Below are 24,859 nucleotides of genomic sequence, written 5' to 3'. Positions count from 1 at the left end.
AGAGAAAGCAGTGCCCTGTATGCCGATACACTCATCCCACTGTCTCCACATTCCTTACAACAAAAATGCTTTACCTCGACTTTTAGTTGCACACCTTTTTCGACATTTACGGATTGTTTCTCAAGTGGATACTCTGCTGTAAGTGCTGCTTTTTGAGTAATATTGGACAGAAGCACATGTAGTGGCCAGGTAGTGGTCTTTATATTTTATACATCATGGGTTGTTCAGCGAAAGCCGTTCGGCAGTGGAGAAGTTGCTTGGATAAGAATTCGTGGCCCTTGGTGTCCGAAAAGCACCAATGAGTTCGTTAAATGAATTTGACTTGTTCAAACTGAGTGGAAACTCTGTCACCACAGATCTTCAAAAGCTTTCTAGCATTAAATTTACAAGTTTATTTAGGAAGCAGGTTTGCATTGAAATGCTCAGCTTTGGCAGGTTACTGTTTCCATGACTGCAGGCAAACAGAAATTGTACTTCATATGCATATGTCCAAACAAAGCCTTTTGTAAAGCCTGTGTATCAGTTTATCTTGACAAGCAGAGCTTATTTAATTTCATGTCACATTAAAAACCAGGGGTTTCTATTAAACAATATGATTTTGCTTTGCTGACAGAACACTGGAATGATTGTTGTACTTAAAGCTTTTGACTGGTGTAAATTTTGGTGTTTTTCAGATTCTCATTTTCTACAATATCTGCCTCAGCCACAGTATGGTTAGCTAACTAAGACAATTGCTTAAGGTCAGAGAAAGGTCGTGGTTATAATTAATTAAAAAGGTTACGGATGATGAACAATAATTGCTAATCTGTGAAGAGATATGACTCTGGGTTTCCCGCATGCTACATAAAGGGAATACTACCTTCTGCACAGGCACTGAACATTAGCCTTGGATGTAAACACTGAGCTGCAGAATCATCCAATATGAACAAAATTCCCAGGGATATTGGGCCATAAAAATAGCACAGTCTGAGCTATTGCTTGTTCTTGTTGCAATGGACGATTTTCAAACAGTTCACTCATGAAGTAAAAATAATAAAACTGCCAACGACTGGTTTTAATTTGAAAAATTAAGTGTAGTATAGAAATACAATGCTGGTCTTGGATCAAATATAGCAAACAATTAGAGACATGAAAAGGTTTATTTATCAGGTGTGCAAAAATGTCAATATATTCAAAAATGTTATACTGAATTTAACAACACAAAATGAAGGAACAATGCGCAAATACATGAGGGATCACCAACATATCCTACAAACAATCTTCCTTCATCAATGCATGTTCAAAATCTACTGCATGAAATGCTGCTGAGAGCCTTTTCCTTCAGCTTCCCTGCCTGCTCAGGCTGTTTTGTATTTGCAGTCTCAAGAATTTTTTTCCAACTAAGTCATTTGGGAGTGGGATTTGTGTGCAGCTCTCTTTTCCGGTACTCACCATGGCTTAACAACAGTTCTTTAAGCTCCCATCTGGTTTTGCCTGAGAGTTCTTTGCTGTCCCGTTTAACTAGACTCTTTTCTGGAGTCGTGAGGTTGGAGTCAAACTTTGGCAACCAACCACAGTCGAATGGCTCAGTCTTATAATCACAACATTAGGGCTAGTAACACGCAACTAGCATAGACCTATAGAAAGTATTTGAAGAAGACCTATATACTAACAACTCTCATGATGGGTGGTGTTGTGGTGCACCTTTCACTTGACGTAATTGCTCTATCTGCACACCGTGGGAAAAGACTGCCTTACATAGCTTGCTAATTTAATGTCTTCGCACATACTGTTATATGTTCCGTTATATTTTGATATGATCATCCTCACTTTGCAGTGGATGCAATGCACTTTGACCTTAAACACCATGGTGTAGCAAATCTCATTCTGGCACATCTGACTAACAAGGATTCAAAGGACCTTGGCTGTGATCACTGGACAGCCCCTCCCGGCTGAACGTAGTCAGCAATACTCTGCATTTTTCTTATTTTCAACAAATCCAATGAAACGACCCAAACCAACGATGAAATGATACTTCACATCAATGAGCCACATTGTTGCCTCAGTTGACGTGTTCCCTCCTTACCACGAACACAGCCACTGTAATTTCTTGCACATCAATCCTGCATACAGTTGTGCTGACAGCAACACTCACCAGCTCACCAAATGTAATGTATTCAGTCTGTCAGCTCACTTGAAATGGATGATTGTGTGAATGTAGAATACATACAGTGCCGAAATTTGCTGTTGAGGCTCTGACCTTGTCATTATTCACAAAGAAGCACCAAGCTCTGCATAACAAGGAGTGACAATACTACTTCACCCTGAAGGAAATGTAGACTCTAGTAGCTCTCAGGTGGAGCTGGGGCCTTGTTGACTGGAACTACAGTATGTACAGTATGTGTAAAGATTTACATCTACAGTAGGAACCAGGTTAGGGAAGTCAGGAAGTGTTGAGAGACAGACTAAAACATTGTGGTATTGGTCTTTTAATGGGATTTGTTGACAGCAATAAAACAATAAAAGAAAATTTAATAATTCCACCATTATCCTTTGAACTTGATCTCTGTAGGTGGAGCTCTATAGGATATGATAAAACCTTAAGCGCTCTGTTTTCCTTAGACATCTGTCACGTGTCTGAAACGTAAAAGTGTGGCCCTTGAGAGAAATAACAGCATCTACTAATTTTCTCTTATCTATTTCTTTTGTCAAAATAGTCATCCTCGTTGTTGCTTCAGTTAACCTAGCTAAGACTACTGGGATAGTTGTTGTTACAATTACCTGGCAAACAAGCTTAATGCTCCCCCGACATACTTCAAGCGTTGATCACTTGAATGTGAGAAAACCACCTTACTGTATTTGATCACAGAAGACTCATACATCTACAGGAGACCAGCCACTGTTCACAAAATACAGTGTTGTGTGTCATAGTTACTTCAGTGAGAATTCATGGAAGTAAATGGCTTTGGAGTGCAATTCGGCAATGATTATGATCATTACCATTGCTTGGCATCAGCAGCCCACAGTGGAGTGGAAACCTTGATTAATTTCAGACTTGTACATTGGACAAAAGTGGTTTTTCCAGAGGTCCACATTAGCTATCAGTCCAGTGAGTCCCTGCACTGCTTAGCCCCACTTGGTACTGATAGGATGGATCCCGGATGGATATAGTGCCTTGTGTTGGATAGGCTGAGAAATCTCTGTGAGGACGGAGTGGTGACCCTGGCTTCTTGTGGTACAGAGATGGATGGACTGATCTATCTCTGGATCCTGGAACAGCTGGAGAACATGATGATGAAGAGGAGGAGGACGGAGGCATGACAGGCAGACCACCACGCTGGACTGAAGCAGAGTTGTAGACACCCAAGTCAGCCTGTGATCTTGACACCATGGATGATGTTGGGTGTGGTACCACGGGTGTGACTGCGGCAGCGTTGGTGAAGTGAGAAGTGAAGGGCTGATACGGGACCCCTTCCATGCTATAGCGAGGGTAGGGCTGCATCGTAGCCCACACATTGCAATTTATTGAGGGTGAGTTGGTCAGGTCATCTGTGTCCCCCGCCCCAGATCCTGACTCTGTTTCCATACTGCCATACATACAAGCTTCTCTAGAGGTGATCGCCTCAGCACAGTACGGATGAGACAAGAGGGACGATTCATAGGCGGGAGCTGAGCGGAAGTAATGCTCCTCTGAGCCTGCAGATGATGCCTCTAGATATGGTCGCTTACAGCCAAGCTCCAGGTGTCGGGCATTATCTGCAAAGTGATACAGTTAACTGCACTTTTACTGCACATTAAACAAAAAGAACACTTAGTACAGTAGCTGTGTGTTGTATTGTGTCCAATTCTGTACGACTGCTGAAAAATGGCAAAGAACATACCTCTGTGTTTGAAGCAGTGGTACAGAAGGCTGGGATCTCTGTTCTGAGGGAAGTGGTTTGAGATGGGATCCTGGTGGTCTGAGTTAGACAACGGAACCCCAGTCTCATACTGATAAGAGGACAGGACTTGAGGGTGCCCCGTTAGAACTCCTGCTCCAAGCTTCCCTGCGAGGTGACTATGCGAGGAGATGAGCCTCTGGCGAACCATGTTCTTTGAAATCACTGGATATTCTTTCCTGTGCATCAGTAGCAGCAAGGGAAAAGAAACAGGATCAGTTTTCCATGACTGCAATTCCACTCAACACAGTCATCCGAGGAGACTCGGACTCGGAAGGTAGACTCTTATGTCAAGACATAAAAATAAACCCCTCAAGAGCTCATTTACTCTGCGTCCAGAAAGCATCCAGACCCCTTCACTTTTTTCACATTTTGTTATGTTGCAGCCTTTGCTAAAATCATTTAAATTTTAAGCAAATGTTTCTGAATGCACTACAGAATATGAGTTTACCAGAGAATTACTGAATGGTACTAAATGGTTCTGTAGGATCAGTTTTACTCTCCTGCTTCCTTTTTCATGTAAACATACCCTTGTAGTCTTGAAACACGCAGATCTCCTTCCTCGCTCCCTCGGAATCCCTTGGCAAATGGATTGTTTTCTATTTTCAGCTGAGTGATCTAAGGAAATGACATTTCATTAAAGCTCTCATCCTATTTGGTATTCACCAAACTACAGGCAAAACAATTAAAGGAGCACTGGCAGTTTTCAACCTTAAGGTCTTTCCTTTGGTGGACAGGAACTCTTACACCACCTGTGCACCCCAATGCACAAATTTATAGTTCAGTCAGCCAACTCACGTGGAATAGTTTATTACGTGAATGTGAAATATGTGCAGCATTATGTCTGGCATCTAGGATCTGAGCTCTTTGCTACTCACAAGTAAACATTGAGCTCAACTCAGCAGAAAGTGAGGATGGACGATACTAACTTGCTCCCCTGGGGGGATGCTAGACTCAGCAGCTACAGGTGGATACTGGGGTGAATATGGGGCTTTTGAAATGCTGACAGCAGTGGTGGCATGGCTTTTGGGTGAGAAGTGTGGATGTAGGCATGAAACAAAAGAATGAGCAGAACACTGATAAATAGATTGATTAAAAGGTGTGTTTGATAGTTCTGCATTACCTTTATCTTTATCTGTACTGTTGATAGTTGCTTTACCTTGTGGTTTTGATAAGAGGTTACAGAGATGAAGGCTGTCTCATGAAAGACATGAGTACAGTAGGCAGTGTTCTTGGATCCAAAGGCATTGTTCTCATCGGCTTTGACTATGTGTAGCCTGGGCTGGTACTTGTGCATAGAGTTCAGGATGATCTACGAAAGGAGAAGAGAGGGCAACACATTTCATTTCAAACTTATTGTAGCAACAACACTTTAATAACAACCACGGTGGTGTGGTATGTAGGGGCTGCTGTCACAATGTCAGACGCAGATGTCAGATTACCCTTTCACTTGTACTAACAGGAAATGATGCAAGATGTGTGCCAACAGACATCTATCGATCAACCTGTTTTACCTCAGTCCAAACATTTTTGATGCTGCGAGCCGCTCCACCATTTTGTTTTGTACATTGAATTGTGGGAAAACACTGTAGTGTCCATTAGCAGACCTCTCAAAACCAGATTTAGTTGTTAGTATTAACTTGTCATAGCAGGAAAAGCACAGATGAAATGAATAGCATTAATGATGGTTCATTTCTGTTTGAATGCCACAGTAAGCCAACCAAGTAAGCCAGCAGACACAGTGGCAGAGGCCCTGGAACAGGAACTTCAATGGAATGCAGGCATCATTGCTGCTACTTCTTGGGTACTTACTGCAAAAATGATCAATGAACTATGAAGATCAGTGTATATGGACTCCATCCAGTGTCCACCCTACGCACAGTCTCTCAGAAACTTGAAGTAACAATATTCAAATGTGTGCAACAAGAGTAAAAACTACATATTAAACCTGACTTAAAAATGTTCTAAATTAAAAAGCGCTCCCAAGGCCTCTTAAATTGGGTAAGAGTAGATCCTAGATGGCTGCAGTACAGAAACAGATCTGAGCGTGCCTGTTTACCATCAGATGTAACAATAATAATAATAATAGTAATAATAATAATAATAATAACAATACATAGTATTGTATAATAGTATAATAATACATTAGCTGAAGCAGTATAATTAAGAGTAGAATAGATTTGGCTTATTATTTTCATTTGAACATTTGAGAGAAGGTCTCATCACATTTTTTTGGTATTCCTCAGAGGTACAGTTAAACAACAAGAGTAAGTCTGGGCTTGATTGTATTTCCAGTCCCTGCTGTCTTCATGGTCTGCTCTTGTTGGTGAGGTGCTCCATGAAACAGGATTCAAGTATCGTGAAGACCCTTGGAGACACCATGTAGCCTTTTAGCAGCTTTATTTAACTTCCTGTTATTACCCCCAGGAGTCCCTCTCCCTACAAACCGTGGAAACTTACAACTTACTTGTGTTACGCGTGACATTATTTAAAAATAAAAAACATAGAACCTAAGGGTCATGGTGAACTACCTAGGTCCCTGAAGTTGTTCAGGGAGTATTCTGTCCTGTCTAACCACTGCTTTCTATCTTTAAGACTGGTGATTATAAGTCCATTCTGTCTGGGGTTCTTGTGACCCACCCTGATCTAGTTATTCTAGGAGTCTCAGAAATGACCCTGATGTGGGATCTGGTTCTCTGTAGACTTCCGGATGGTCGGTTGAAGTTATGAGACCTTGGCATCTGGGCAGGACCTCTTATAGGTCCAGTCTGTTTTACCTTTCCCTCCCTCTTATTCAGGGGAGATCTCACAGTCCACACAGCTCTTTAAGGTTCCCCATTGCTTTGAGGATAATGGGTGGGCTGCTGGTCACATGTGTGAAGTGGTGTTTTCTGAAGAAGTCTATAAATTCTACTGCAGAGAACTGGGGGCCATTGACAACAGTCTCTGGGACTTGGTGGCGTGTAAAGAGAGACTTCAACTTGTCCTTTACATGGGCTGTGGTAGTGGGGGTGAGGTTAGCTACTTCAGTATAGTGTGAGAAGTAGTCACTGAGCCACTGAGCTGCCATGGCCTATCCATTTAGAGGCGCTCTGACAGGCTGTGTTGTCTTATGCCTACTGGCCTGTCCTGGCCCTAATCACTTCCTCCTGTAGTGTGGTGTATTAACAGTGTGCTTCCAGTTTATAAACTGCTGCGATAAAGGATTTAGCTGATTATCTTAATTTTTGGCTTCTTTTATTAAATCAGCCTTGTTCATAGATCACATTATCACTTTCATTCAGTTCAGCGGCAAACCAGAACCTTTCAAATCAGCAAATCCAATCAGACCAGTTCCCAATCCCAATTTGCCGGGGTGTATTCTCATCCATTTTTCTTTTCCACAAACTTCTATCTTCTTACATCATCTGTGGTGAGATTCAGCATTTCTTACACCATGTAACAGGACATGTTCAGGTGTTGTGAAGATCTAACAGGTGGGAGACAGTGTGTTTAGCAGCTGACGTTAACTTCCTGTTTTTCCCCCTGGATGTCCCTCTATATCCATCCATATTTATGTTCCTAGGTATGTACTATCACCACACATTATTAAATGATCTCTCTGACATACCAACAGCAGAACGTCTTACGGCTGAATTTTGTTTCCATTTCAGCCACTTTCCAATTATTTTATCCCCATTTATATATTTCTACATTGTACATATATTAGACTGTCCATCTAGACATATACAGTATACTGCATACACATGAACAATTGTGATCATTTCAGACCTGCTCTTAAAAGTTCATGCATATATGCAGAACTTTTTCTAGCTTCATCAACTACAATGCAATTTGAAGGTCCAGTATCATACCCAAAGACACTTCCACGTGCGGACGGGAGGAGCCAGGGATCGAACCACTGAATAAGTTGCTTGATAAATACAGTCTGGTAAATACAGACCCTGCTCTCTAAATAAAAGTGACCTTATTTTAGGCTAATTGGACAGGCCTGAGATCTCATAGATATTTCTTTTTGGTAGCAGGCAAGACAGTCTGTGAGGAAAAATTTAGCAATTGGTCCATGCTCTGTCTTTTTACAGAGTATTGTGGGAATTTTATATAGTTATATATATTTATATAGATTATATAAAGTTCCAGTTCACCACCTCCTGAACTCAGAACCACACTGAGACTAATATCATGCCATAAGATTTGGAATCAGTGTTTAATGAGTGTGTTTATTTCCTTTTTTTTAATATTATTGTTAGCCAAGTAGTTAGCTTGATAAGGTGAATTATCTGTTTTAATGCTATCATCTAACGTGCACAGTATACCATGCCTGCTACCATCCATTCCCTACTGAACTCCATGTTGGAACTGAGCATTTCAAGTGCAAAGTTCAATTAGTATCAATTAGTTCAGTATTTCTCAGCATCTTTAATCTCTGTCACACCTGATGGGGAATCTGAGTGTTGCGTATCAGTACAGCAGATAGCATGTGCTGAGAGCACTTAGTGTTTAGGTTGTTTGGGTGGCTGCAGGTCGGCTCACTACCATCAGTGCGCTCACCACAGCCTAGCGCTGTGCTCAGTGAAGCGTTAGCAACAGTACGGCGGGGTCATCAGTAGTCCAGCTCTGTCAGGGCCGATAAACGTCAAGCCCTGCACCTTGGCTCCCTTCCTCATTTGCCAGACACTCTCTTGAGGAGCCTTCTCCTCCAGGGGGCTCCCAACGAGAGGCAAAGGTTGAAGAGGGCACAGGGAGCTAGGCTCAGGTTGAACACTGAATGGCCCCATACTCACATGCTTCTGTTGCTGAGGCAGACTGGAGACAGAGATAAGCTATTGGTTGGTTCACCAGAGGCTCTCTCTTGACCTTTGTCTGCTCTGCTGTCTGGCTGCTGTCTGAGGGTGATACTGCAGACTCTTGGGTGACTGTCTGAATGCAGTTATCAGGAAAGCCTTCCTTAGATCACTGAAGAGCTAAAGGCATTAGCTTTCATCTTCATTTGCTTTGACTTATATGTGCTTGAGATGAGTTCTTGAAAGGACAATAAGTATAATTTAACAACCGCCCAACCAACCCCAACATTGGGCCATTCTTCAAAACCAAAGATTATGTCCAATTCCAACATTGTAAAATGATTTCTGTGTGTGTGTGGTGACAGCTGTGTGGTTAAGGTTAGGGAATGATTTTAGTTATGGAGAGTAAGCTATGCTTAACATCTAGCCTGGGTTGGTTAGGCAACTAAAACTCTTTAACGGGATGCAAAGTCCAGTCTCTTTCATGAAAATCAAATATGCCACACAAGCATTCAGCATCCCACCCACCCAAATCTTCACACACATATTTTCTGCATCTACCACATAAATGGTGTAGTACTTCCTGACTTGGTACTGAACATTGGCAATGGATGTAAATCATGAAGGCAGTATTGACCTCCTTCTTTGGGATACTGGGCTGAATGACCATAATACATGAGCATTCAGTGTTTGGACAGGGTCAGTGATTCTGGACCGTTCTTTGCGATTATACCACCCAATGGCTCCACTGAAGTGCAGATTCCTCTGAACATGTCCTGGCAGTAGCACAGTAGCAAATCTGTCCTGGGTCACTAACATTTGTTTGCTATCAGTAAACAGCAGATAGTTTGTATTGCTGATGCTGACCAGGTCCATTGTCAGGACAGGCCGGTGGTGGAGGTGGGATTGGTGCAATATGGAGAAGAACGATTGTTTCAGATTTGAAGGACTTTGGGAAATAAAAGTCTCTAATCCTGTAGTATAGACCGCAAAACACCGATTCTACAGTGTGAGAATGTAGTTCTGCACAAGGGAACTAAACTCTGTAGACCACTGATTTTCAAACATTTCCATGGCATCAACCCCTAAATACTCATTAGAACAAAGACCTGCATTTAAAAAGACATCAAACCAGTCTGCACTCTACCATACAGAGCAGCAAAGAAGAAGAGTGAGAACCAGGCTTAAATTAGTCATTTACAGAACTGGTAATGAACGCAATTAGTTGTGAATGGGAGTCCCCTCTCTCTGCTTTAAGAAGCACTGCCCTTCTACACACCTCCTGGTCTGGGGCGTCATCTGGGCTCTGCTTGGCCTCTAACTTGCTCTGTTCTCATTACTAGCCCTTATCACTGGCCGGGCACTCAACTCAACCTGACAGCAGGCCCCGCCACTGATCTGAGAGGTTATGAACCTAATGAGCCCGCCCATTGATGAGATGGCTTCAGACAAGTTATCCCAGAGTCCCCCCCTGGGGAGCGCTGCCACAGTCACACTCTTCACCTTCCTTTGCCTCCTCTCTCTTCCCCTGCACTCTCTTATTATGCACTCCATCCTCTCCTTCCATTCTTCTTTCAGAAATCTGCCTGTGAAAAACAGCTTCATGATTTTTTTTTGTTATTTATGTTTACATTTTGCATCAGTCAGTACAATGACTGTGGGTGAGATTTTGGTCAAACATGAGTCATGAAATTCTATTTTCCTGTGCTGGAGGTGTTTTCCATACAGATCAGTACATTGTTTGGAATTTTAGAAATAAGTTGCTGTTCAACAGATGTTTTTTTCTTTACCCCAGTACAAAAGGGATTTTACCTGTAGAAACCTGATCAGGTACTAAAACATGTATTGAATAAGGCCGGTTTATGAACTGTATAATATAAATTAGACCGCCACCACTTTACTTACCATTTGCACACTACATACACTACAATTTCATTGTTTTACAACAAAGATTTTCTTTAAGTAGTTTTGTCCATGATTCCCAGTCAGCAGATGTACTGGAGAGATGTGGGGATGCAGAAATTCATTTCAAAGTTGACAACTGTTGCCATGTTCTCAGACCCGAGCAATTAAATCTTTAACTAAAATGTAAACATAACCAATTGGAATGATGACAAAATTACAAAGTACAGGGTCCCTTTAAGTACTCACATGCCCAAAAGGGTCCAGGTGATTGTTTGTCAGCTTGAGTTTCTGAAACGACACCAGTTGCCTCATCCAGTGAGCTCCTGTGGCAGGGGAATCCGGGTGCACGTAGAGTCTCCCTGGCATTGCTGGTTCTGCCTTTCCAGCCACCATCCTGAGAACAGATCGAGAGACATGCAGCAAACTGAGACAGAGAAAGAAATAACAAACTCGTATGCTTTTTGTATTTGTAACTGCTTTAAACTACTGTGGCACTCAGTTTTTAATAGAACGTGTCTGTTTCCTGCACCATAATTTTGCTGTGTACAGGATTAGACCGCCACTGCACTCAACCCTGGCAGTATTAAATCCCTTCGACTGGAAAGTGGTGGCCTCTGCTAAAACATCATTACTAATTACGCCTCTCCGAGGTGTTGCTGAGGAACACCAGAGCCCACCAACTGCAGGCCATGCCACACTTACTTCTTTCTGCTTTAGATTAGATTCAGCTTTTCCTGGCAAAACTTTTTCGTCCACCCATGAATGGAAGGCAATGCCAGCTATTATGTTGTACTGATGGGTGGAGGACTGCAATGTCATCGCCTCCACACGCAGGGTCAGCTGAAGAAATATTGAGTCCAGTCCAGCAGCTTTTTTTTTTTTTTTTGTGCTCTTTGACAAGCGTCTGGCCAGTGCCCTGCAGTGAGGACACTCTGCAGTAACTCAGACCATGCCAGACTTACATGTTTTGCTCTTTTACAGTATTTGAAGCACCAGAAATAAATAGTAAATAAAAATAAACAAATACTTCAGAAGGTTAGGTCTACTATGATTTTGTTTGTGTGGGAATGTGTGTGGATTTCAGGTGATTTTAGTAAATGTTATGCATCTTTGGTTAATAGAGGGAATTACAGATATCTGAGGAACCAAGTGTGCATCTCTTATTGGGATGTTATTTACCCAATACAGACTTAACTGAAGCAGCATACATTTACAACTATGGGCCAGGGTGTAAAGTGTTAGGGGAGTGCTGGGTGCCTATTGTGCATCATATAATCTAAAATAATAATGTTCTTAAAACAAGATTTAGACAAGACCCCTCCTGTAGCTAGAAAAGCAGAATCCGCCTTACCTGATATTAAACTAAAGTTTTGTAAATTTCCTAACGCATTAGCAATAAATTACCATCATTAACAAACTGAGCTGAATTGACCTGAACCTCGGTCTTGTAAAGACCCAGGGGCAGTTGCCCACTTTGCCGATTTGGAATTCAGCCTTGTTCTTGGCATCTACTTTTGTGTGAGTTTGTTTCCTGTCTGAATGTGTTCTTTTCAACAGGAGAGAGACACAAAATAACATAAAACAGTTCAACTCTTTTCTGCCCCAAACACAGTTGCTAACATGGTGTAATGACCACCAATTTTTGCTTTTAGGTGCCAACACAGGAAATAATGTGCCCTTCCTATACTGAGGCAGAAAGCAAGGCCATCAAGACCGGGGTGTTGGATTGGCATGTGCTATGTCAGACTTTCATTGAGGTACCAGAGTTTGCTGCCTGTCACAGACCAATTCATGATCACCTTTTTACTAACTGTAGCTAGATCTTTCCATCTGTCCTCTGCCAAGCGCTGTAGTTGCCTAAACCTGATCGTACTTTGACCATGTTTTTTGCCATAACCACAGTGTTTCCCTAATGCTAACCATATTGTAGTTGCCATGCGCATAAATTGTAGAAAATGAGAATTTTGAAAATATTGGTATTGGATGTAAAAAAGGATATGACTGATCAAAATCCAGGCTTTTGCAGAATCACTCAATAGCAACCTTCTTGGTTAGGTGATAGTTATTGGGAAGCAACTAGATTACTAGACTCATTCAACCAAAAATACATAACTTTCACAGAATAGGAGGCACTGTGGGGGCTCTGGGGCAAACCCTCAGCCAGATTTCCTTATGACCTTACAAACTTACCACTTGTTATCACAGAACTTGTAGCGGTGGTCATCAGCTGGGACAATGTCAATTAGTAGGATGTACTTGGTTTTGGGGTTCATCCCAGTCACTTTGACCTTGTAGCTGGGAAACATCCTCCTGTTAACGGATCGTACAGGGAAAGTTGTTAGAAATTCTTCCATTTGTTGTGCAACAATGTGAAATGTTCTGGAAAAAAAAGGGACTAACCTCAGCCACATCATTTATTTCATCTTAACTGGCTTTAATTAAACCAATTTCAAAGTCTAACAGAAATCTGCTTTTGTCAGCGGTCTGCACATTGTTTTCTGTGCTGATCATCTTCTTAAGAAAGGATCCTGTGGGCTGCTGAAAACAGTTGTCGTATTGTCACGGAGAGTGCAGATGAATCCTATGCAGATGATCCTATTAGCTGACTGACTGTAACTCACTCATGTTCTTAAAGGACTGAGAGACGAGTAGGGTGAGAAGCTGCAGTCTCTGAAACCTGTCCTTCACCTGAACATGAAGACGATAAAACCCATTTTTATACAGGTAAACCCACTGACTACGTTACAGAATAGGACCCACTTACCAAACCTTTTCTTGATGTTGTCAAAACCTTCACATTTCTGGCCTGGAATTACTTTGCCTCCCTGCAGGCATTTATCTGGGAGAGGACCGAGGTCCTCTCATACTTGTGATACTGAGATGCCATAAAAAGCATGGGAACGCGCTGTTTCATCTTTGAAATGCCTCCAGACTAAAAGACAGAATATGCTAATATAGCAGTCAAGGCCATAAAACTGACCTCTTCTGGGAAACTTTTTTCATCCCATCTGCACTAAAGGAAATTTTGCAAAGCGCTCTGCGCCTCCTTATAAAGCCCTAAGTGGTTTTTAATGGCACCCCAGATCGGACAACAGTTTAGACAGCCGACTTGTCATTACTCAAGAGGCTACGGTCAAAAAGGCCTGCAGTTTATCTGTGGGTGCTGCCCATGGCAACATGTTCAAACACTGGAGCACACACTTATGTAAGCCTTGTATGCTTTCTGAGAGGCCGCTGTGGCATCAATACACCCCCGTCTCTGTACTGGCTGTTTGGTGCGAGTGCCTATCTTCAAAGGCTCATCGTGCTGACACCATCTGATCATGTTACTGTAAATATGCCCTCACATAAGAGAGAGAGAGAAAGACAGAGAGAGGATGGGGATTGAGGGCAGGTAATTTAAATCTCTCTCTTAGGCTTCAAATCCAATCATTAGGAGAGATCAGTCCCGGTATCATCCTCACTGAAAGATGGGTTAATCCTAGAGGAACATTCAAAACAGACCTCTGCTCATCTCTGGCTCCGCTCGCACCATACAAGCAGAGCAGATGGAGGCCTGTGTCAACACATGTGGCCCTTGGATTTGTATAATATGACTATAACTACCTAGCAAAGGGCTCTGCTGCTGCTCAAGCTTCAAATGAGTCAGTCTCACCAGACAGAACCCCCCCCCCCAAAAAAAACGGATGTGTTTCAGTCTTATACACAAGTGGATGTTGTTGAGTCAAAACGTCTTGGTTCTACAGAGATGCAAACTTAGCTTGGTCCAACAATCTTAAGGCCTTAGTATGCTTCATACAAACTAGGCTGTGCCATGCAGCCAGGTTGTCATAATGCTTCCTCACATTACTTTTCAGATGTTTCTTGTGATTGGTATTGTCCATCCAGCAGCGCTCACTAATCTGCTCCATTGAGCATTTCCATTGAGAACAATGACGGCCATCAGGTCGTGCAGCGGGTCAGGTGGACGGTGATTAAGGAACGTATGTATATACATGTGAACATACATGTCTATATACGTATATATATATGCACACACACACATATATACATTTGGTGGTGTGACTAAGTGAGTGAGTTTAAGGGGAGCATGAGAAATGGAAGGTGGAGAGTGTGTGTATGATATCAGTGTCAGGGTGTGTGTGTGTGTGTGTTTCTGTGCCAGCTGTTTCTCTTAACATTCCCACATGTTTGGGCCCTCCAGTGATCCATTCCCTCTCTGGGAATCTCCAGTACCACAGTGAGATCAAAAGGAGAGTTGGGGGTGGGGGGTGGGGTAGGGGGGTAGGGGATGATGATGAAGCGCTACAACCTAGCAGACTGGGCCTATTGCGGGCGCCGGATTCCTCTTATCAACCGGCCGCTGCTCTCTTGACGGGCTGTGTACAATGAGGGCGAGTGAGGGAAGAGCTGCGCTGGGTGCTTTGAAGAGGGAGGATTATGCCTGGACAATGACACTCACAATAACAAGTCTTCCAGGCTCAGCTAGGTGCTGCATGGGAGTGAACTGAGCTAGTTTCATCTCGGAGTGTTGGGAAAATGTGGGATCTCCTGGGTGACAGCCTGGTTGTTCTGCATCTGCATCTCCTCCTGTGCCACCTCTGAACTGACCCTCCTCACATGTTACAGCAGTGGATCCCAAACTTTCTTTTTTTTTTTTTTTTTTAACACCAGGGCAGTCTTTTATTAAGTTTTTTTTTCCCACAACATGATGATGACAATGTAGGTTGCTAGTTTTAGTGTTTTTCTTTTTTTAGATTGGCATCATGGTGCTATGAAGAGCTTCATTTTTAAAATAGAATCGTCTTTAATCGGGTATTATGAGCTTTATCAATTTGTTGGGACAAACGTAACGCTTTGATACACCGTTCACAACTCTGCATACTTTTTTATTTTATTAAATACATTAAAGTGCACAGTTGTGTCTTGAAGATTGCGACTGTTTATTTAATAGTTTTAACAGGAAGGACACCTCTTATTATAAAGAAATGCTGATAGATGTTTATGTTTTTGAATTAATCTTTTCAGTAGTTTTTAAAGAATTTTATCTGAAAACATCATAAACCTCCATTCATTCTAACTGACTGCAGTTTTAACTGAGAGTTGATTTATCATGTAATGTTTAAAATGATGAACATAACACTCAACATTTGGACAGGGCTATGAAATGTCCATTTCACCCCACGCTCTCACAGGCTTTCTGTACACCACCGTTTCGGCCTGGCTTATCACTCTACTCCGCTTTGGCACTTTCCCCTCAACCTTTGACCTTCAGTTCCACACAGAACAGCACAGTCACTAACCATCTCCTACTGTATGATACACTAAAGACTCTATTTTCAAACGATATCCTTCATCGTTTATCCATCATTTCTATTGGTCATGTTCACATTTTACTTATTGATGAGATGGGAAAGTGGACAAAATGCTGCTACACAGAATTAGATTTCCTGCTTCTCTCCAAATTTTTTCCTTGTAAAACACCAGGTAAGTTCGTTCTATGAGCCTCTCTAATGAAACAATCTGAGAAAAAAAAAAAACTTGGTTAAACTGTGTAAAACCTGAAGACAAATCCAAGCTATGGTGAGGGGCTGCAGACAGAGAGTGCCTCATTTGAACGTATTCCAAGCCACAAAATCATTGTGCTGATGCACCTAGTAAGAAAACATTTACACACTCTTCCCCTTTGCCGATACATGAAATTAATGCTAGACTTCTTGAAACAGATTCATCATCTTCACTCAACAGGCAGAGACGCCCCAGAGCAGAGTAGATTATGCTTTTATTGTATTGGTGTCAATGGAAACATGTCTATACCACTTACAGGACATGACACAAATCCTAAACTCACTAACAATGAGATGGTGCAACAGTATCACTGGCTGAGTTATGTTCAGAAACATTTTTTTTTTGTATGAATCATCATCAGGAGGTAAACGACAAGCGTACAAAGCACACCGTCACACCAGAGAGCAGAGGTCACATGTGTCTGACGTCTCTATGAGCTTTTCCTGTATTAAACCAGACCAGGATCTTTCCCTGACCTTAACCAAGTGCTGTGAGAGTCTGAACCTCTGAACCATGACTGTTAAAAAGTGTAACAAAGCTGTAATCACTACAAGTGGACACCGTACTGCAAGATCATTATTTTGGTGGAAAAACATTGTCTGTGAACATTTAATTGTTCAGCATCAACATATTTGGAACTTGTCAGATACATATATATATATATATAGTGATGAAATGTAATAACCTTGGTGTTCCCTTACCCTTTCCACTGACCGCCATTTTCAGGTCAAAATTATAATGTGTGCACATTATACATTTGTGATCACATACTCACAAAGCTACTGCCATTCCCATCAACATCAGTTGTACTTTGTGTTTAGTTCTTATTAGCCAAAGTTAACATACTAACATGTTTAACTAAGATGGTAAACATTATGGCAGCTTTTTAACAGCATGTTTTCATTGTCATAGGGTAATGTTGCCATGCTAACGTTAGCACTTAGTTCAAGGTACCGCTCAACTTCAGCAACTATTGTTCGTTGTCATATTTCATTTTTTTAAATCATGGTTTTGTCAATGCTATGATGTTTAATGATTTATCATCTGACTCTGATTACAGGACAAACTTGTTACTGTTTATTTATTTATTTATTTATTTATTTTTACATTTTCTTGTGTGAAGAACACTCACGTGTCCAGGAAGCTATGACTGCACGTACAACATGTTCTGCTCAAACATCAGATTTTATGCAAAGCTAAACTGTTACTGGGCTACTACAACATGCACATCGCTGTAACAGATTTCAACATTACCAAATATCTTCTGGCACGATAACAAGGTGAGTAGCTCCTCCATGCACTATTCATGGCATACATCAATAATTCAGCCTGGCTTGATATCACTTATTCTGAGTTCATTTTCAGAGCTGATGCTTCTGAAGGATTAAGCCAGTTTTTTGTGTGACCTTCAGCGCGTCTGATGCAGACTGACTGTAGGTAAAACCAGACAGGTTCCCAGCACAGCTGCACAGCTAAACCGCTGCACAGCCCTTCAAAGGGCTTTAAGGATTGAGAGCCCACTTTATCAGCTGGACAAGGGAAAGCCCATCTCTCACAGTTATGCAGCATTAAAGAAAAAAATGTGGTGACCTTTTACCAAAAAAAAAAAAAAAAAAAAAAACATCCCATGAGGAAAGAGAGAGGCGGAGGTTGATTTGAGAGTGTACTCATTCTCTGGTTAATGTCCAAAGGCCTCACTATCTAATCCTCAGGTCGCATTAAATCCAACAAACCGAGCAGTCATTTGTGTTTTCAATTACCTAGTCACTGCTGCTGGAACGTTCTGTCTCTTACTGAAAGACAAAGTTATAACTGCTATATGTTACTATTAGCTGTCTAAACAGATGGTCACCGAAAGCTGTGATACTCATTTTGCGTAATAATAAAAATAAATATCACTTTCGCTGTCATTTTCCACACACTTTCCATTTTGGTGCTCTGGAATATGAGCTGCTTTTTTTTTCTCATGTGACTAACAACCCACACTAACTACCCACACTTGTCCAAGTTCACATTTTAAAACGTCATCACTACATACATCACTATTTTTATAAACTCTAGTATATTAATGTTGAAACAAATTCTGTTTTTTGGAGCAACTTTGAACTGAATCCAATTTTTGACGAGTAATTAAGTACATTTACTCAGGTGCAGTACCTAAGTATTATTTTGAGGAACTCTAATAATTTACTTGAGTATTTTAATTTTAATTTTGCACATCTACTCCACTTTATTTATCTGACTAGAGTTAGTTTACTTAACATATTCAAAATTTACAATCAAAAAACATTTGCTCATCTTGTAAACTGATGAATTTCTAAAGATTAAACAACCCAAATGTTTTTCAAATACTCCACTTTGATTCCCCTTGTATGTTAATTCATTTAGATTAAAAAATCCAGTAATGTAGAATATATAGTAATGTAACACTTTGAAAGGGGCCAATGTGCATAAGCAGTATTCTGATTTTTGAATAGTTTTTTTTTTTTACAGAGTGATGTTGCTACTTCGCAGAAGGTCTGAATAATTCCTCCACCTCTGATCATTAAGGTCATTTCTAATAATGGAATGAAGAGGTCAGACGTGCTACCACAGAAACACACACATATTTCTATTACTACTAACTTCTAACTACATGCAATTCATTACTTTTAGTGGTGGATTGGAAGCAATAGAAATACAACAGTTCAATTAAAATTAAATGAAATGTTTAAGCTAAAAATAAGTAATGATTTTTCCATCTTTCGCTCTGGACTGCTCTGTTATTGATAGACGGTGCGCTGCTTCACTAACCTGCCAGCTTTAGTAATGATCATCTCGGTGCCGGCCTCATGGAACTTCTTCCACAGTTCCCTCTCATGAAGGACAACCTTAATGTTCTCAATGTTCTGAGAAAGAGAGCGGAGATCACTTTCAGACTCAACACAAACCTAAGCGCTTGTGTCAGCCCAGCTTATTAGAAATATGGTATTAAGAAAAACACAATTTAATTAAAATCATCTGCATATAAACACACTACTGAGCAACTTTTTATAAACACTTTTTAAAAAATTCATCAAAATTTGATTCTTTCTCTGCTGTGTCTTTCTAACAATCAAGATTTGTTTTACTGTGACTGTGTTGCGTTTGGAATATCAGGTCTCCATACGTACCTGGTCAGGCTCACTGGAGCTGGGAATGGCGGAAGCTGCAGATAGGCCCAGTCGTGACTGGTCTGGAAGCAGATCTGTCTCCACGCCGGTCTGGACCCGGCTCATACATTCATCCGTCACAGCTGAAGCCTTCTCCTGCAGCATCTCTGCAAGGATTAGAAAAATACTCAGCTGTCAGGCTTCTTCAGTGAGTAGCAGCAACAGCAGAGAGAAATGGCCGCTGAACATCAGATAGCTGTCACGTGACAGTTTTCTGATACAATGCAGACTCTCCACTGCCAATAATACATATTACGAATCTCGTACTATCATGGTGACGGTGGAAATGCACCATTGCTTGCTTCACTGCTGTCAGGATCTGCTCAAATGCATAGATACGGTATGTGGCCTACAGATTACTATAGGTGTGTAGTATGCTGCTGCCCTTTCCAAGTGAGTCTGAGGTTTTATTAACCTTGAACCAGGAGTGTAAGTGTGAACTGTGACATTCTAAGTTGCCAAGTTCTATATTAATCTACATTCATTTTAATTTTTACTGAGAATTTGGACAAAATGATGAATTATGTAGCTGTAACATTGACGACTGTGAAAAAGCTTCATTTTCCTTAGAAGCACTATATGAACAGTGTTCAAACTGATTTATAATGTTTTCCTGCATGTGAGAAATATTTAGATTATTTGTCTGTAATTTTTCTTTTCTTTTTTTTTTTTTTTTTAAATTATTAGTCCCAGACGCTGTTTAATAGTCTTTCCATTCCCATTTTACTACCTGGATAAGCAGCCCTAACTCATACTGACACTTATATACATAGATAATATTTACCATCAAGAATATTTGATAAACAACACTTGAATTGACCCTGTTTTACAGTTTTATTATCATATTATCAAGTTAATGATTCTGCCAGATTTTTTCTTTCATGCATGATACAGACCACAACTTCTGTTTAATGGTTTCAAATCACTATCGTTTTCACAACTTTCAGTAGATACGATTTCAGTCAACCAGGATTTTCTTTTGCTTGACTACAGCCCTAATAACCACCCCCTCCCTGAAATGAATACTTGTCTTGCTCTGGGAACGTGTGCTGCAAAGGTGTTTTAGAATAAATGCCGCAAACCACAAAACACGTGGGCTATAAAAGCTTTCATACCTGATTTGCATTTCAAACTGACTTTGCAAGTCAAACTGTCTCAATGTGGACATAAAAATCCAGCAAATATATATATATATATATATATATATATATATATATATATACACACATATATACACATATATACATATATATATACTTTTTTTCTCAGCTTGGCTACATCGCCACATGTTTGTAATACAAGAACGTACGTTTCCTCTCCTCAGTGAGAAGCAGGTCACGTGTTTGGATTTGAAATGGTTGTCACCAGTCTCTGTTGTTGGTGAGAAAGTCTGGCAAAGTCGCAGAAAAGTGGAAAATAACTTTACTTGACCTGTGTAGTATTTAGAGAGACTTATTATTAGATGTAAACATGACAAAGAGGTTCAGCTGAGCATGAAGGGAAACCTCATGTTTAGTTAACATGTGCAGTGTGAGGAGTTTACACGCTGTCTCTCCTGACCACAGTGTATGTGTCATTTGAATAGTTAGGTTCAATATGGAAAATATTAAAATACAAACAATATAAAATCACTAATCAGATTTCAGCTATTTAGATATAATCAGCATAAACATAATCAATATTAAAACCACACAAAATCAATAGTAATATGCAGAGTAAGCTTTCACAATAAAAGACCATTTACAAATCAAATGTTTTCAGTTTTTTTTTTTTTTTTGTTATGGTCCGTAATGCTAATTTAACAAAAATGCAGTCATCCAGAGTCAGGAAGTCAGGAATTTTAAGTCAAACAGTGTCACTGCTTCCCATGATGCAATGGGGCAAACATCACACTGCTGTTTTCTATAAATTACTTCCTCATAAAAACTGCAGGCGCGAAAAAGTCACAAAATCCTCCCTGAATTTTACTGCTCCGTACAATCTATGACATCGTCTAAAGGACCCCTCTCCCCCCCCCCCTCCACCTGATAATCGTCTCACCTGAACATCAGCCCATAATGACTTCAAACTTTTCAGCTAACCACAGGCAGTCCAGCGAGTCGAAAAGTCAGGTTTTACCTCAGATTTTGCATGTGAGACTCTGGATCAAAGCCTCATGCAGCAAATCACACAGACACACTGTCGTCAAAACACAACCGAGAGTGGAGTTTTGGTATGAGAATGCATGTGAACCACTGCAACACACTGTTAAACTGAAACCCTGATCTGGAGGGGAAACAAAACATAAAACGTGGTAAGCGAGGATTAAAAGCAGCAGAAAACTAGATGGATTAAAAGGGGGGGGGGGGGGGGGGGGGGGGGACAAAGCCAAATAAATAAATAAAAAAAATCTGGAAGAATTTATTTATCCTGGTCACATGTGGCCCATGTGGCCCAGTCTCTAACACCTACAGAACCACTGCAGATTGTCTTTCACACTGCTTCATATAACACAACCTCTGTCTGGGTCTTGTCCTGCTGCTGCTGCTGCAGCTCCGAGCTTCTCGTCTGTCTCTGAACGCCTTAGGGTGTCACCCAGCTCCAGACTGCACACACCGTTATCTGACTGCTACTCAAGGCTGGGAACATTGCTGACACATCAACTAAATTACTTCTCTTTCTCTTGAAAATGCCTCCATAATTGCACGAATTTAAAAACCAAACTGACATTTCATATTCTGACTATGGCTCATGTTTCGGCTACTGTATTTCCAACTGACTATAAGTTCTCATCACTCTCTTAAAATTTTATAGTGTTCTCAATTATCTTAACTACCAATCTTGCATGGAAATAAGGCAAAAACGACCTGAAGCGTGTCAGTGTTGAAACCTGTTGCTTTCTCCTCCCTGCTCCTGAAACCTCAGCGCTGTTCGCTTCCTCGGGATTGGACATCTAGGATGTGGGCCTGTAAACACAGAGTGGCCACTCTCTCAGCCATGAAAGTGGAGAGGCGACGTCCAGTGTAAACTGATGGCGACGTCTGTGAAAGCTAATAAAGATAAAGGCTGACAGAGAAATGGCCACAGTGGGTTTTTTTTTTTTTTCTTTTTTACACTGTGAACCTGGGCCTTTCACTGGTCCTGTTTAACTGAACAGTGTGAGCCAGAAACACTGTTTCTGTTTCTGTCACTGTGGACAGTCAATCTGAGAACTATTTAAGGCACACACTCCCACAAGTGCTACAGCATATTGATACCTGTCAACACTATAAAAAAGTATATAAATAAAGACAAAGTCCTGGCATCAGTGCATCATATTTTGAGTGCATAACTGTTCTGTTTAAATGAGTAAAAATCCTCATGGGAGTCTGGTTTGTGCCTGCTATTTGTATTGTAAGAAATGTTTGCTTAAAATTTATTTGCTTGTAAAACATTAGAATGCACTTAAAGAAGAAGAAATAATGCCTGTGCAGCAGTGCCAAACTGTGTTAACAATGCTCCTGTGCAGATCTGGAAAGTCTGGAAAAATACGTGGGATGAATTTGAGTCCTTCCACGTTGAGAGAAGGTTCAGAAAAACACAATTGTCCCCGGTGAGCATTTGACTTCATTATTTTCCACGTTGTTGGTGAAGGTCACATGGTCTGGCTACAATCAGCATGCACCAAATTCTGTACTGACCACGTACTTCAGAGCTCTGCAGAAAGCAGTGCGCAAATTTTTGAAACTGCAAATACAAGTATGTCCAAAATATTAGGAGTTTAGTCAATGAGACATGGACGTGGGACAGACATTTCAATCTGCCGCCATTTATGTCTGCAGCTCTGGCCGCATCAAGGCCTGAGCATCAGTCTGTGATGGCTTTTAGCAACAGTTTCTAACAATAACAATAACAATAACAATGTATATGCGTAAATAAACAAAGACATCCACCTCACTGCAAATCCACTACAGTTAATGAATCATAAATTCACTAGGAAATCACCCAATAAATGACCTAATATATAAAATCCATTAAGGCAGAGGCCTGACATTTAATTTAATAACATCACTAACTTTTTCCACAAGATACAATGTGATGGTCGCTGTCCCAGAAACTCCTACTCCAGAGAGGCTTTCCAAACCTGCTCCGTAAAAAAACAAATATTAACACCGACGACCTACCCAGGGCTGCTTTGGTTTAATTAAGAAAAGAACACGAAAAATCCTAAACACCATCCTCCATATTTAAAAATCTATATATTTTAAAAAGTAAAACATGAATTTACCGCAATAGTTAAAATATTCACGCCACTATTTCATTATCTCAAATTGGCATCTGTTTACAACCGTGCAGGCCAATATTTAAGCAACAGAATTAAAAAGTAATTTTAATAATAATAATAATAATAATGACAAAAGGAATAATAATATATATAATATATATTATACATATGTAATACGTTATAAAAGTTGTACATAATGGTGTTATCATTATAAATTGTTGCAATAGTAAATTTTAAATAAATATACCTTTAACGTGTAAATTAGACCAATATTTTAGCATTAGTCAATTTGATTATGATGTTGTTGCATCAAAAATAAATAAAATAAAATACAAAAACTAAACAATGCACATTAAAGATAGAAAGACAGCCTCAGAGTTACTGTAATTTCCCTGGTCCTGCTTTACTCCTGCATCACACACCTCTCTGTCTGTCTGCCCATCACTGTCAGACCGAAACCTTCCCTATCAGACCGCCGCAGTGGGAGTTCAGTGGTCTAACCATCGCAGATGATTCCTCTCACAGAGGATGACCCCGTGTTTTAACGCCTTCCTGTCCTCTCACCGTCTCCTTAACGCGGCCGCTCGAAGCACACCGCGCTGTTTACTAACAAGCAGATAATCGGCGGATAATCGGTTTACGCCGCAGCTAATCAGCGGCACAGACGTGTCTTCTACTGTACCTCACGCAGTCAGCTATCATCTGCTTAAATCCATCCCTTCGCACCACCGGCTCTGTCTTCGGCTCTGTGAACAGCGGGATGTCCCCCCCTTCCTACAGCGCCTGCACGTGCTTTTTCACAAACGCCCGTCCTCGTGCGGGACCGCGGAGGCTGCAGCTGCGGCGACGGCGGCGGCCGTCCGCTGGGAAGAGTGTCGGTCGGTTCGGCTGCCTTAGTGCCTTTCAGCTTCTCCAGTACCGAGCGTCGATCTGCGCCTGTGCAGTGCTCACTCTGAGGGGGGGGGTCAGTGGGGGTGTTTTCTTGGAATCACTCTCTCACTTACACACACACACACACACACACACACACACACACACACACATTTCTGGACGTAGAATATGCTACACACAGTTTGTCAGCCCCCGTGATGTGTGAAGGCAGCAGGGAGAGAGAGTGATGTGTCACCCCCCCCCCCCCCCCCCCCCCCCCGCAGCTTCTCTCACCGCGCTGGCCCCGACTCTGCTGCGGGGGAAAGGTGCCTCCCAGGCGGACTGAGCCTCCTCTGAGCCACGGCCCTTGCATGGAGCAGT

General features: G+C 41.2%; 1 protein-coding gene across 1 annotated transcript; it reads right to left on the bottom strand.

The window, feature by feature from the left end:
* Positions 1 to 2,639: 2,639 nt before the first annotated feature.
* On the bottom strand, positions 2,640 to 24,347 carry tbx4 (T-box transcription factor 4). Its single transcript, XM_041046707.1, has 9 exons — positions 24,291 to 24,347; positions 19,327 to 19,472; positions 18,968 to 19,062; positions 12,797 to 12,916; positions 10,853 to 11,000; positions 5,077 to 5,229; positions 4,447 to 4,535; positions 3,861 to 4,096; positions 2,640 to 3,735 (listed from the first exon to the last, which is right to left on the bottom strand). Exons 2-9 carry the CDS (start codon positions 19,468 to 19,470, stop codon positions 3,074 to 3,076), a joined length of 1,647 nt encoding a protein of 548 aa, XP_040902641.1. The 5' UTR covers positions 19,471 to 19,472; positions 24,291 to 24,347; the 3' UTR covers positions 2,640 to 3,073.
* Between the last annotated feature and the right edge of the window lie 512 nt (positions 24,348 to 24,859).

The sequence above is a fragment of the Toxotes jaculatrix genome, chromosome 9, assembly GCF_017976425.1.
Source record: "Toxotes jaculatrix isolate fToxJac2 chromosome 9, fToxJac2.pri, whole genome shotgun sequence".
NCBI lineage: Eukaryota > Metazoa > Chordata > Actinopteri > Toxotidae > Toxotes > Toxotes jaculatrix.
This window is presented reverse-complemented; position numbering and strand designations above follow the sequence as displayed.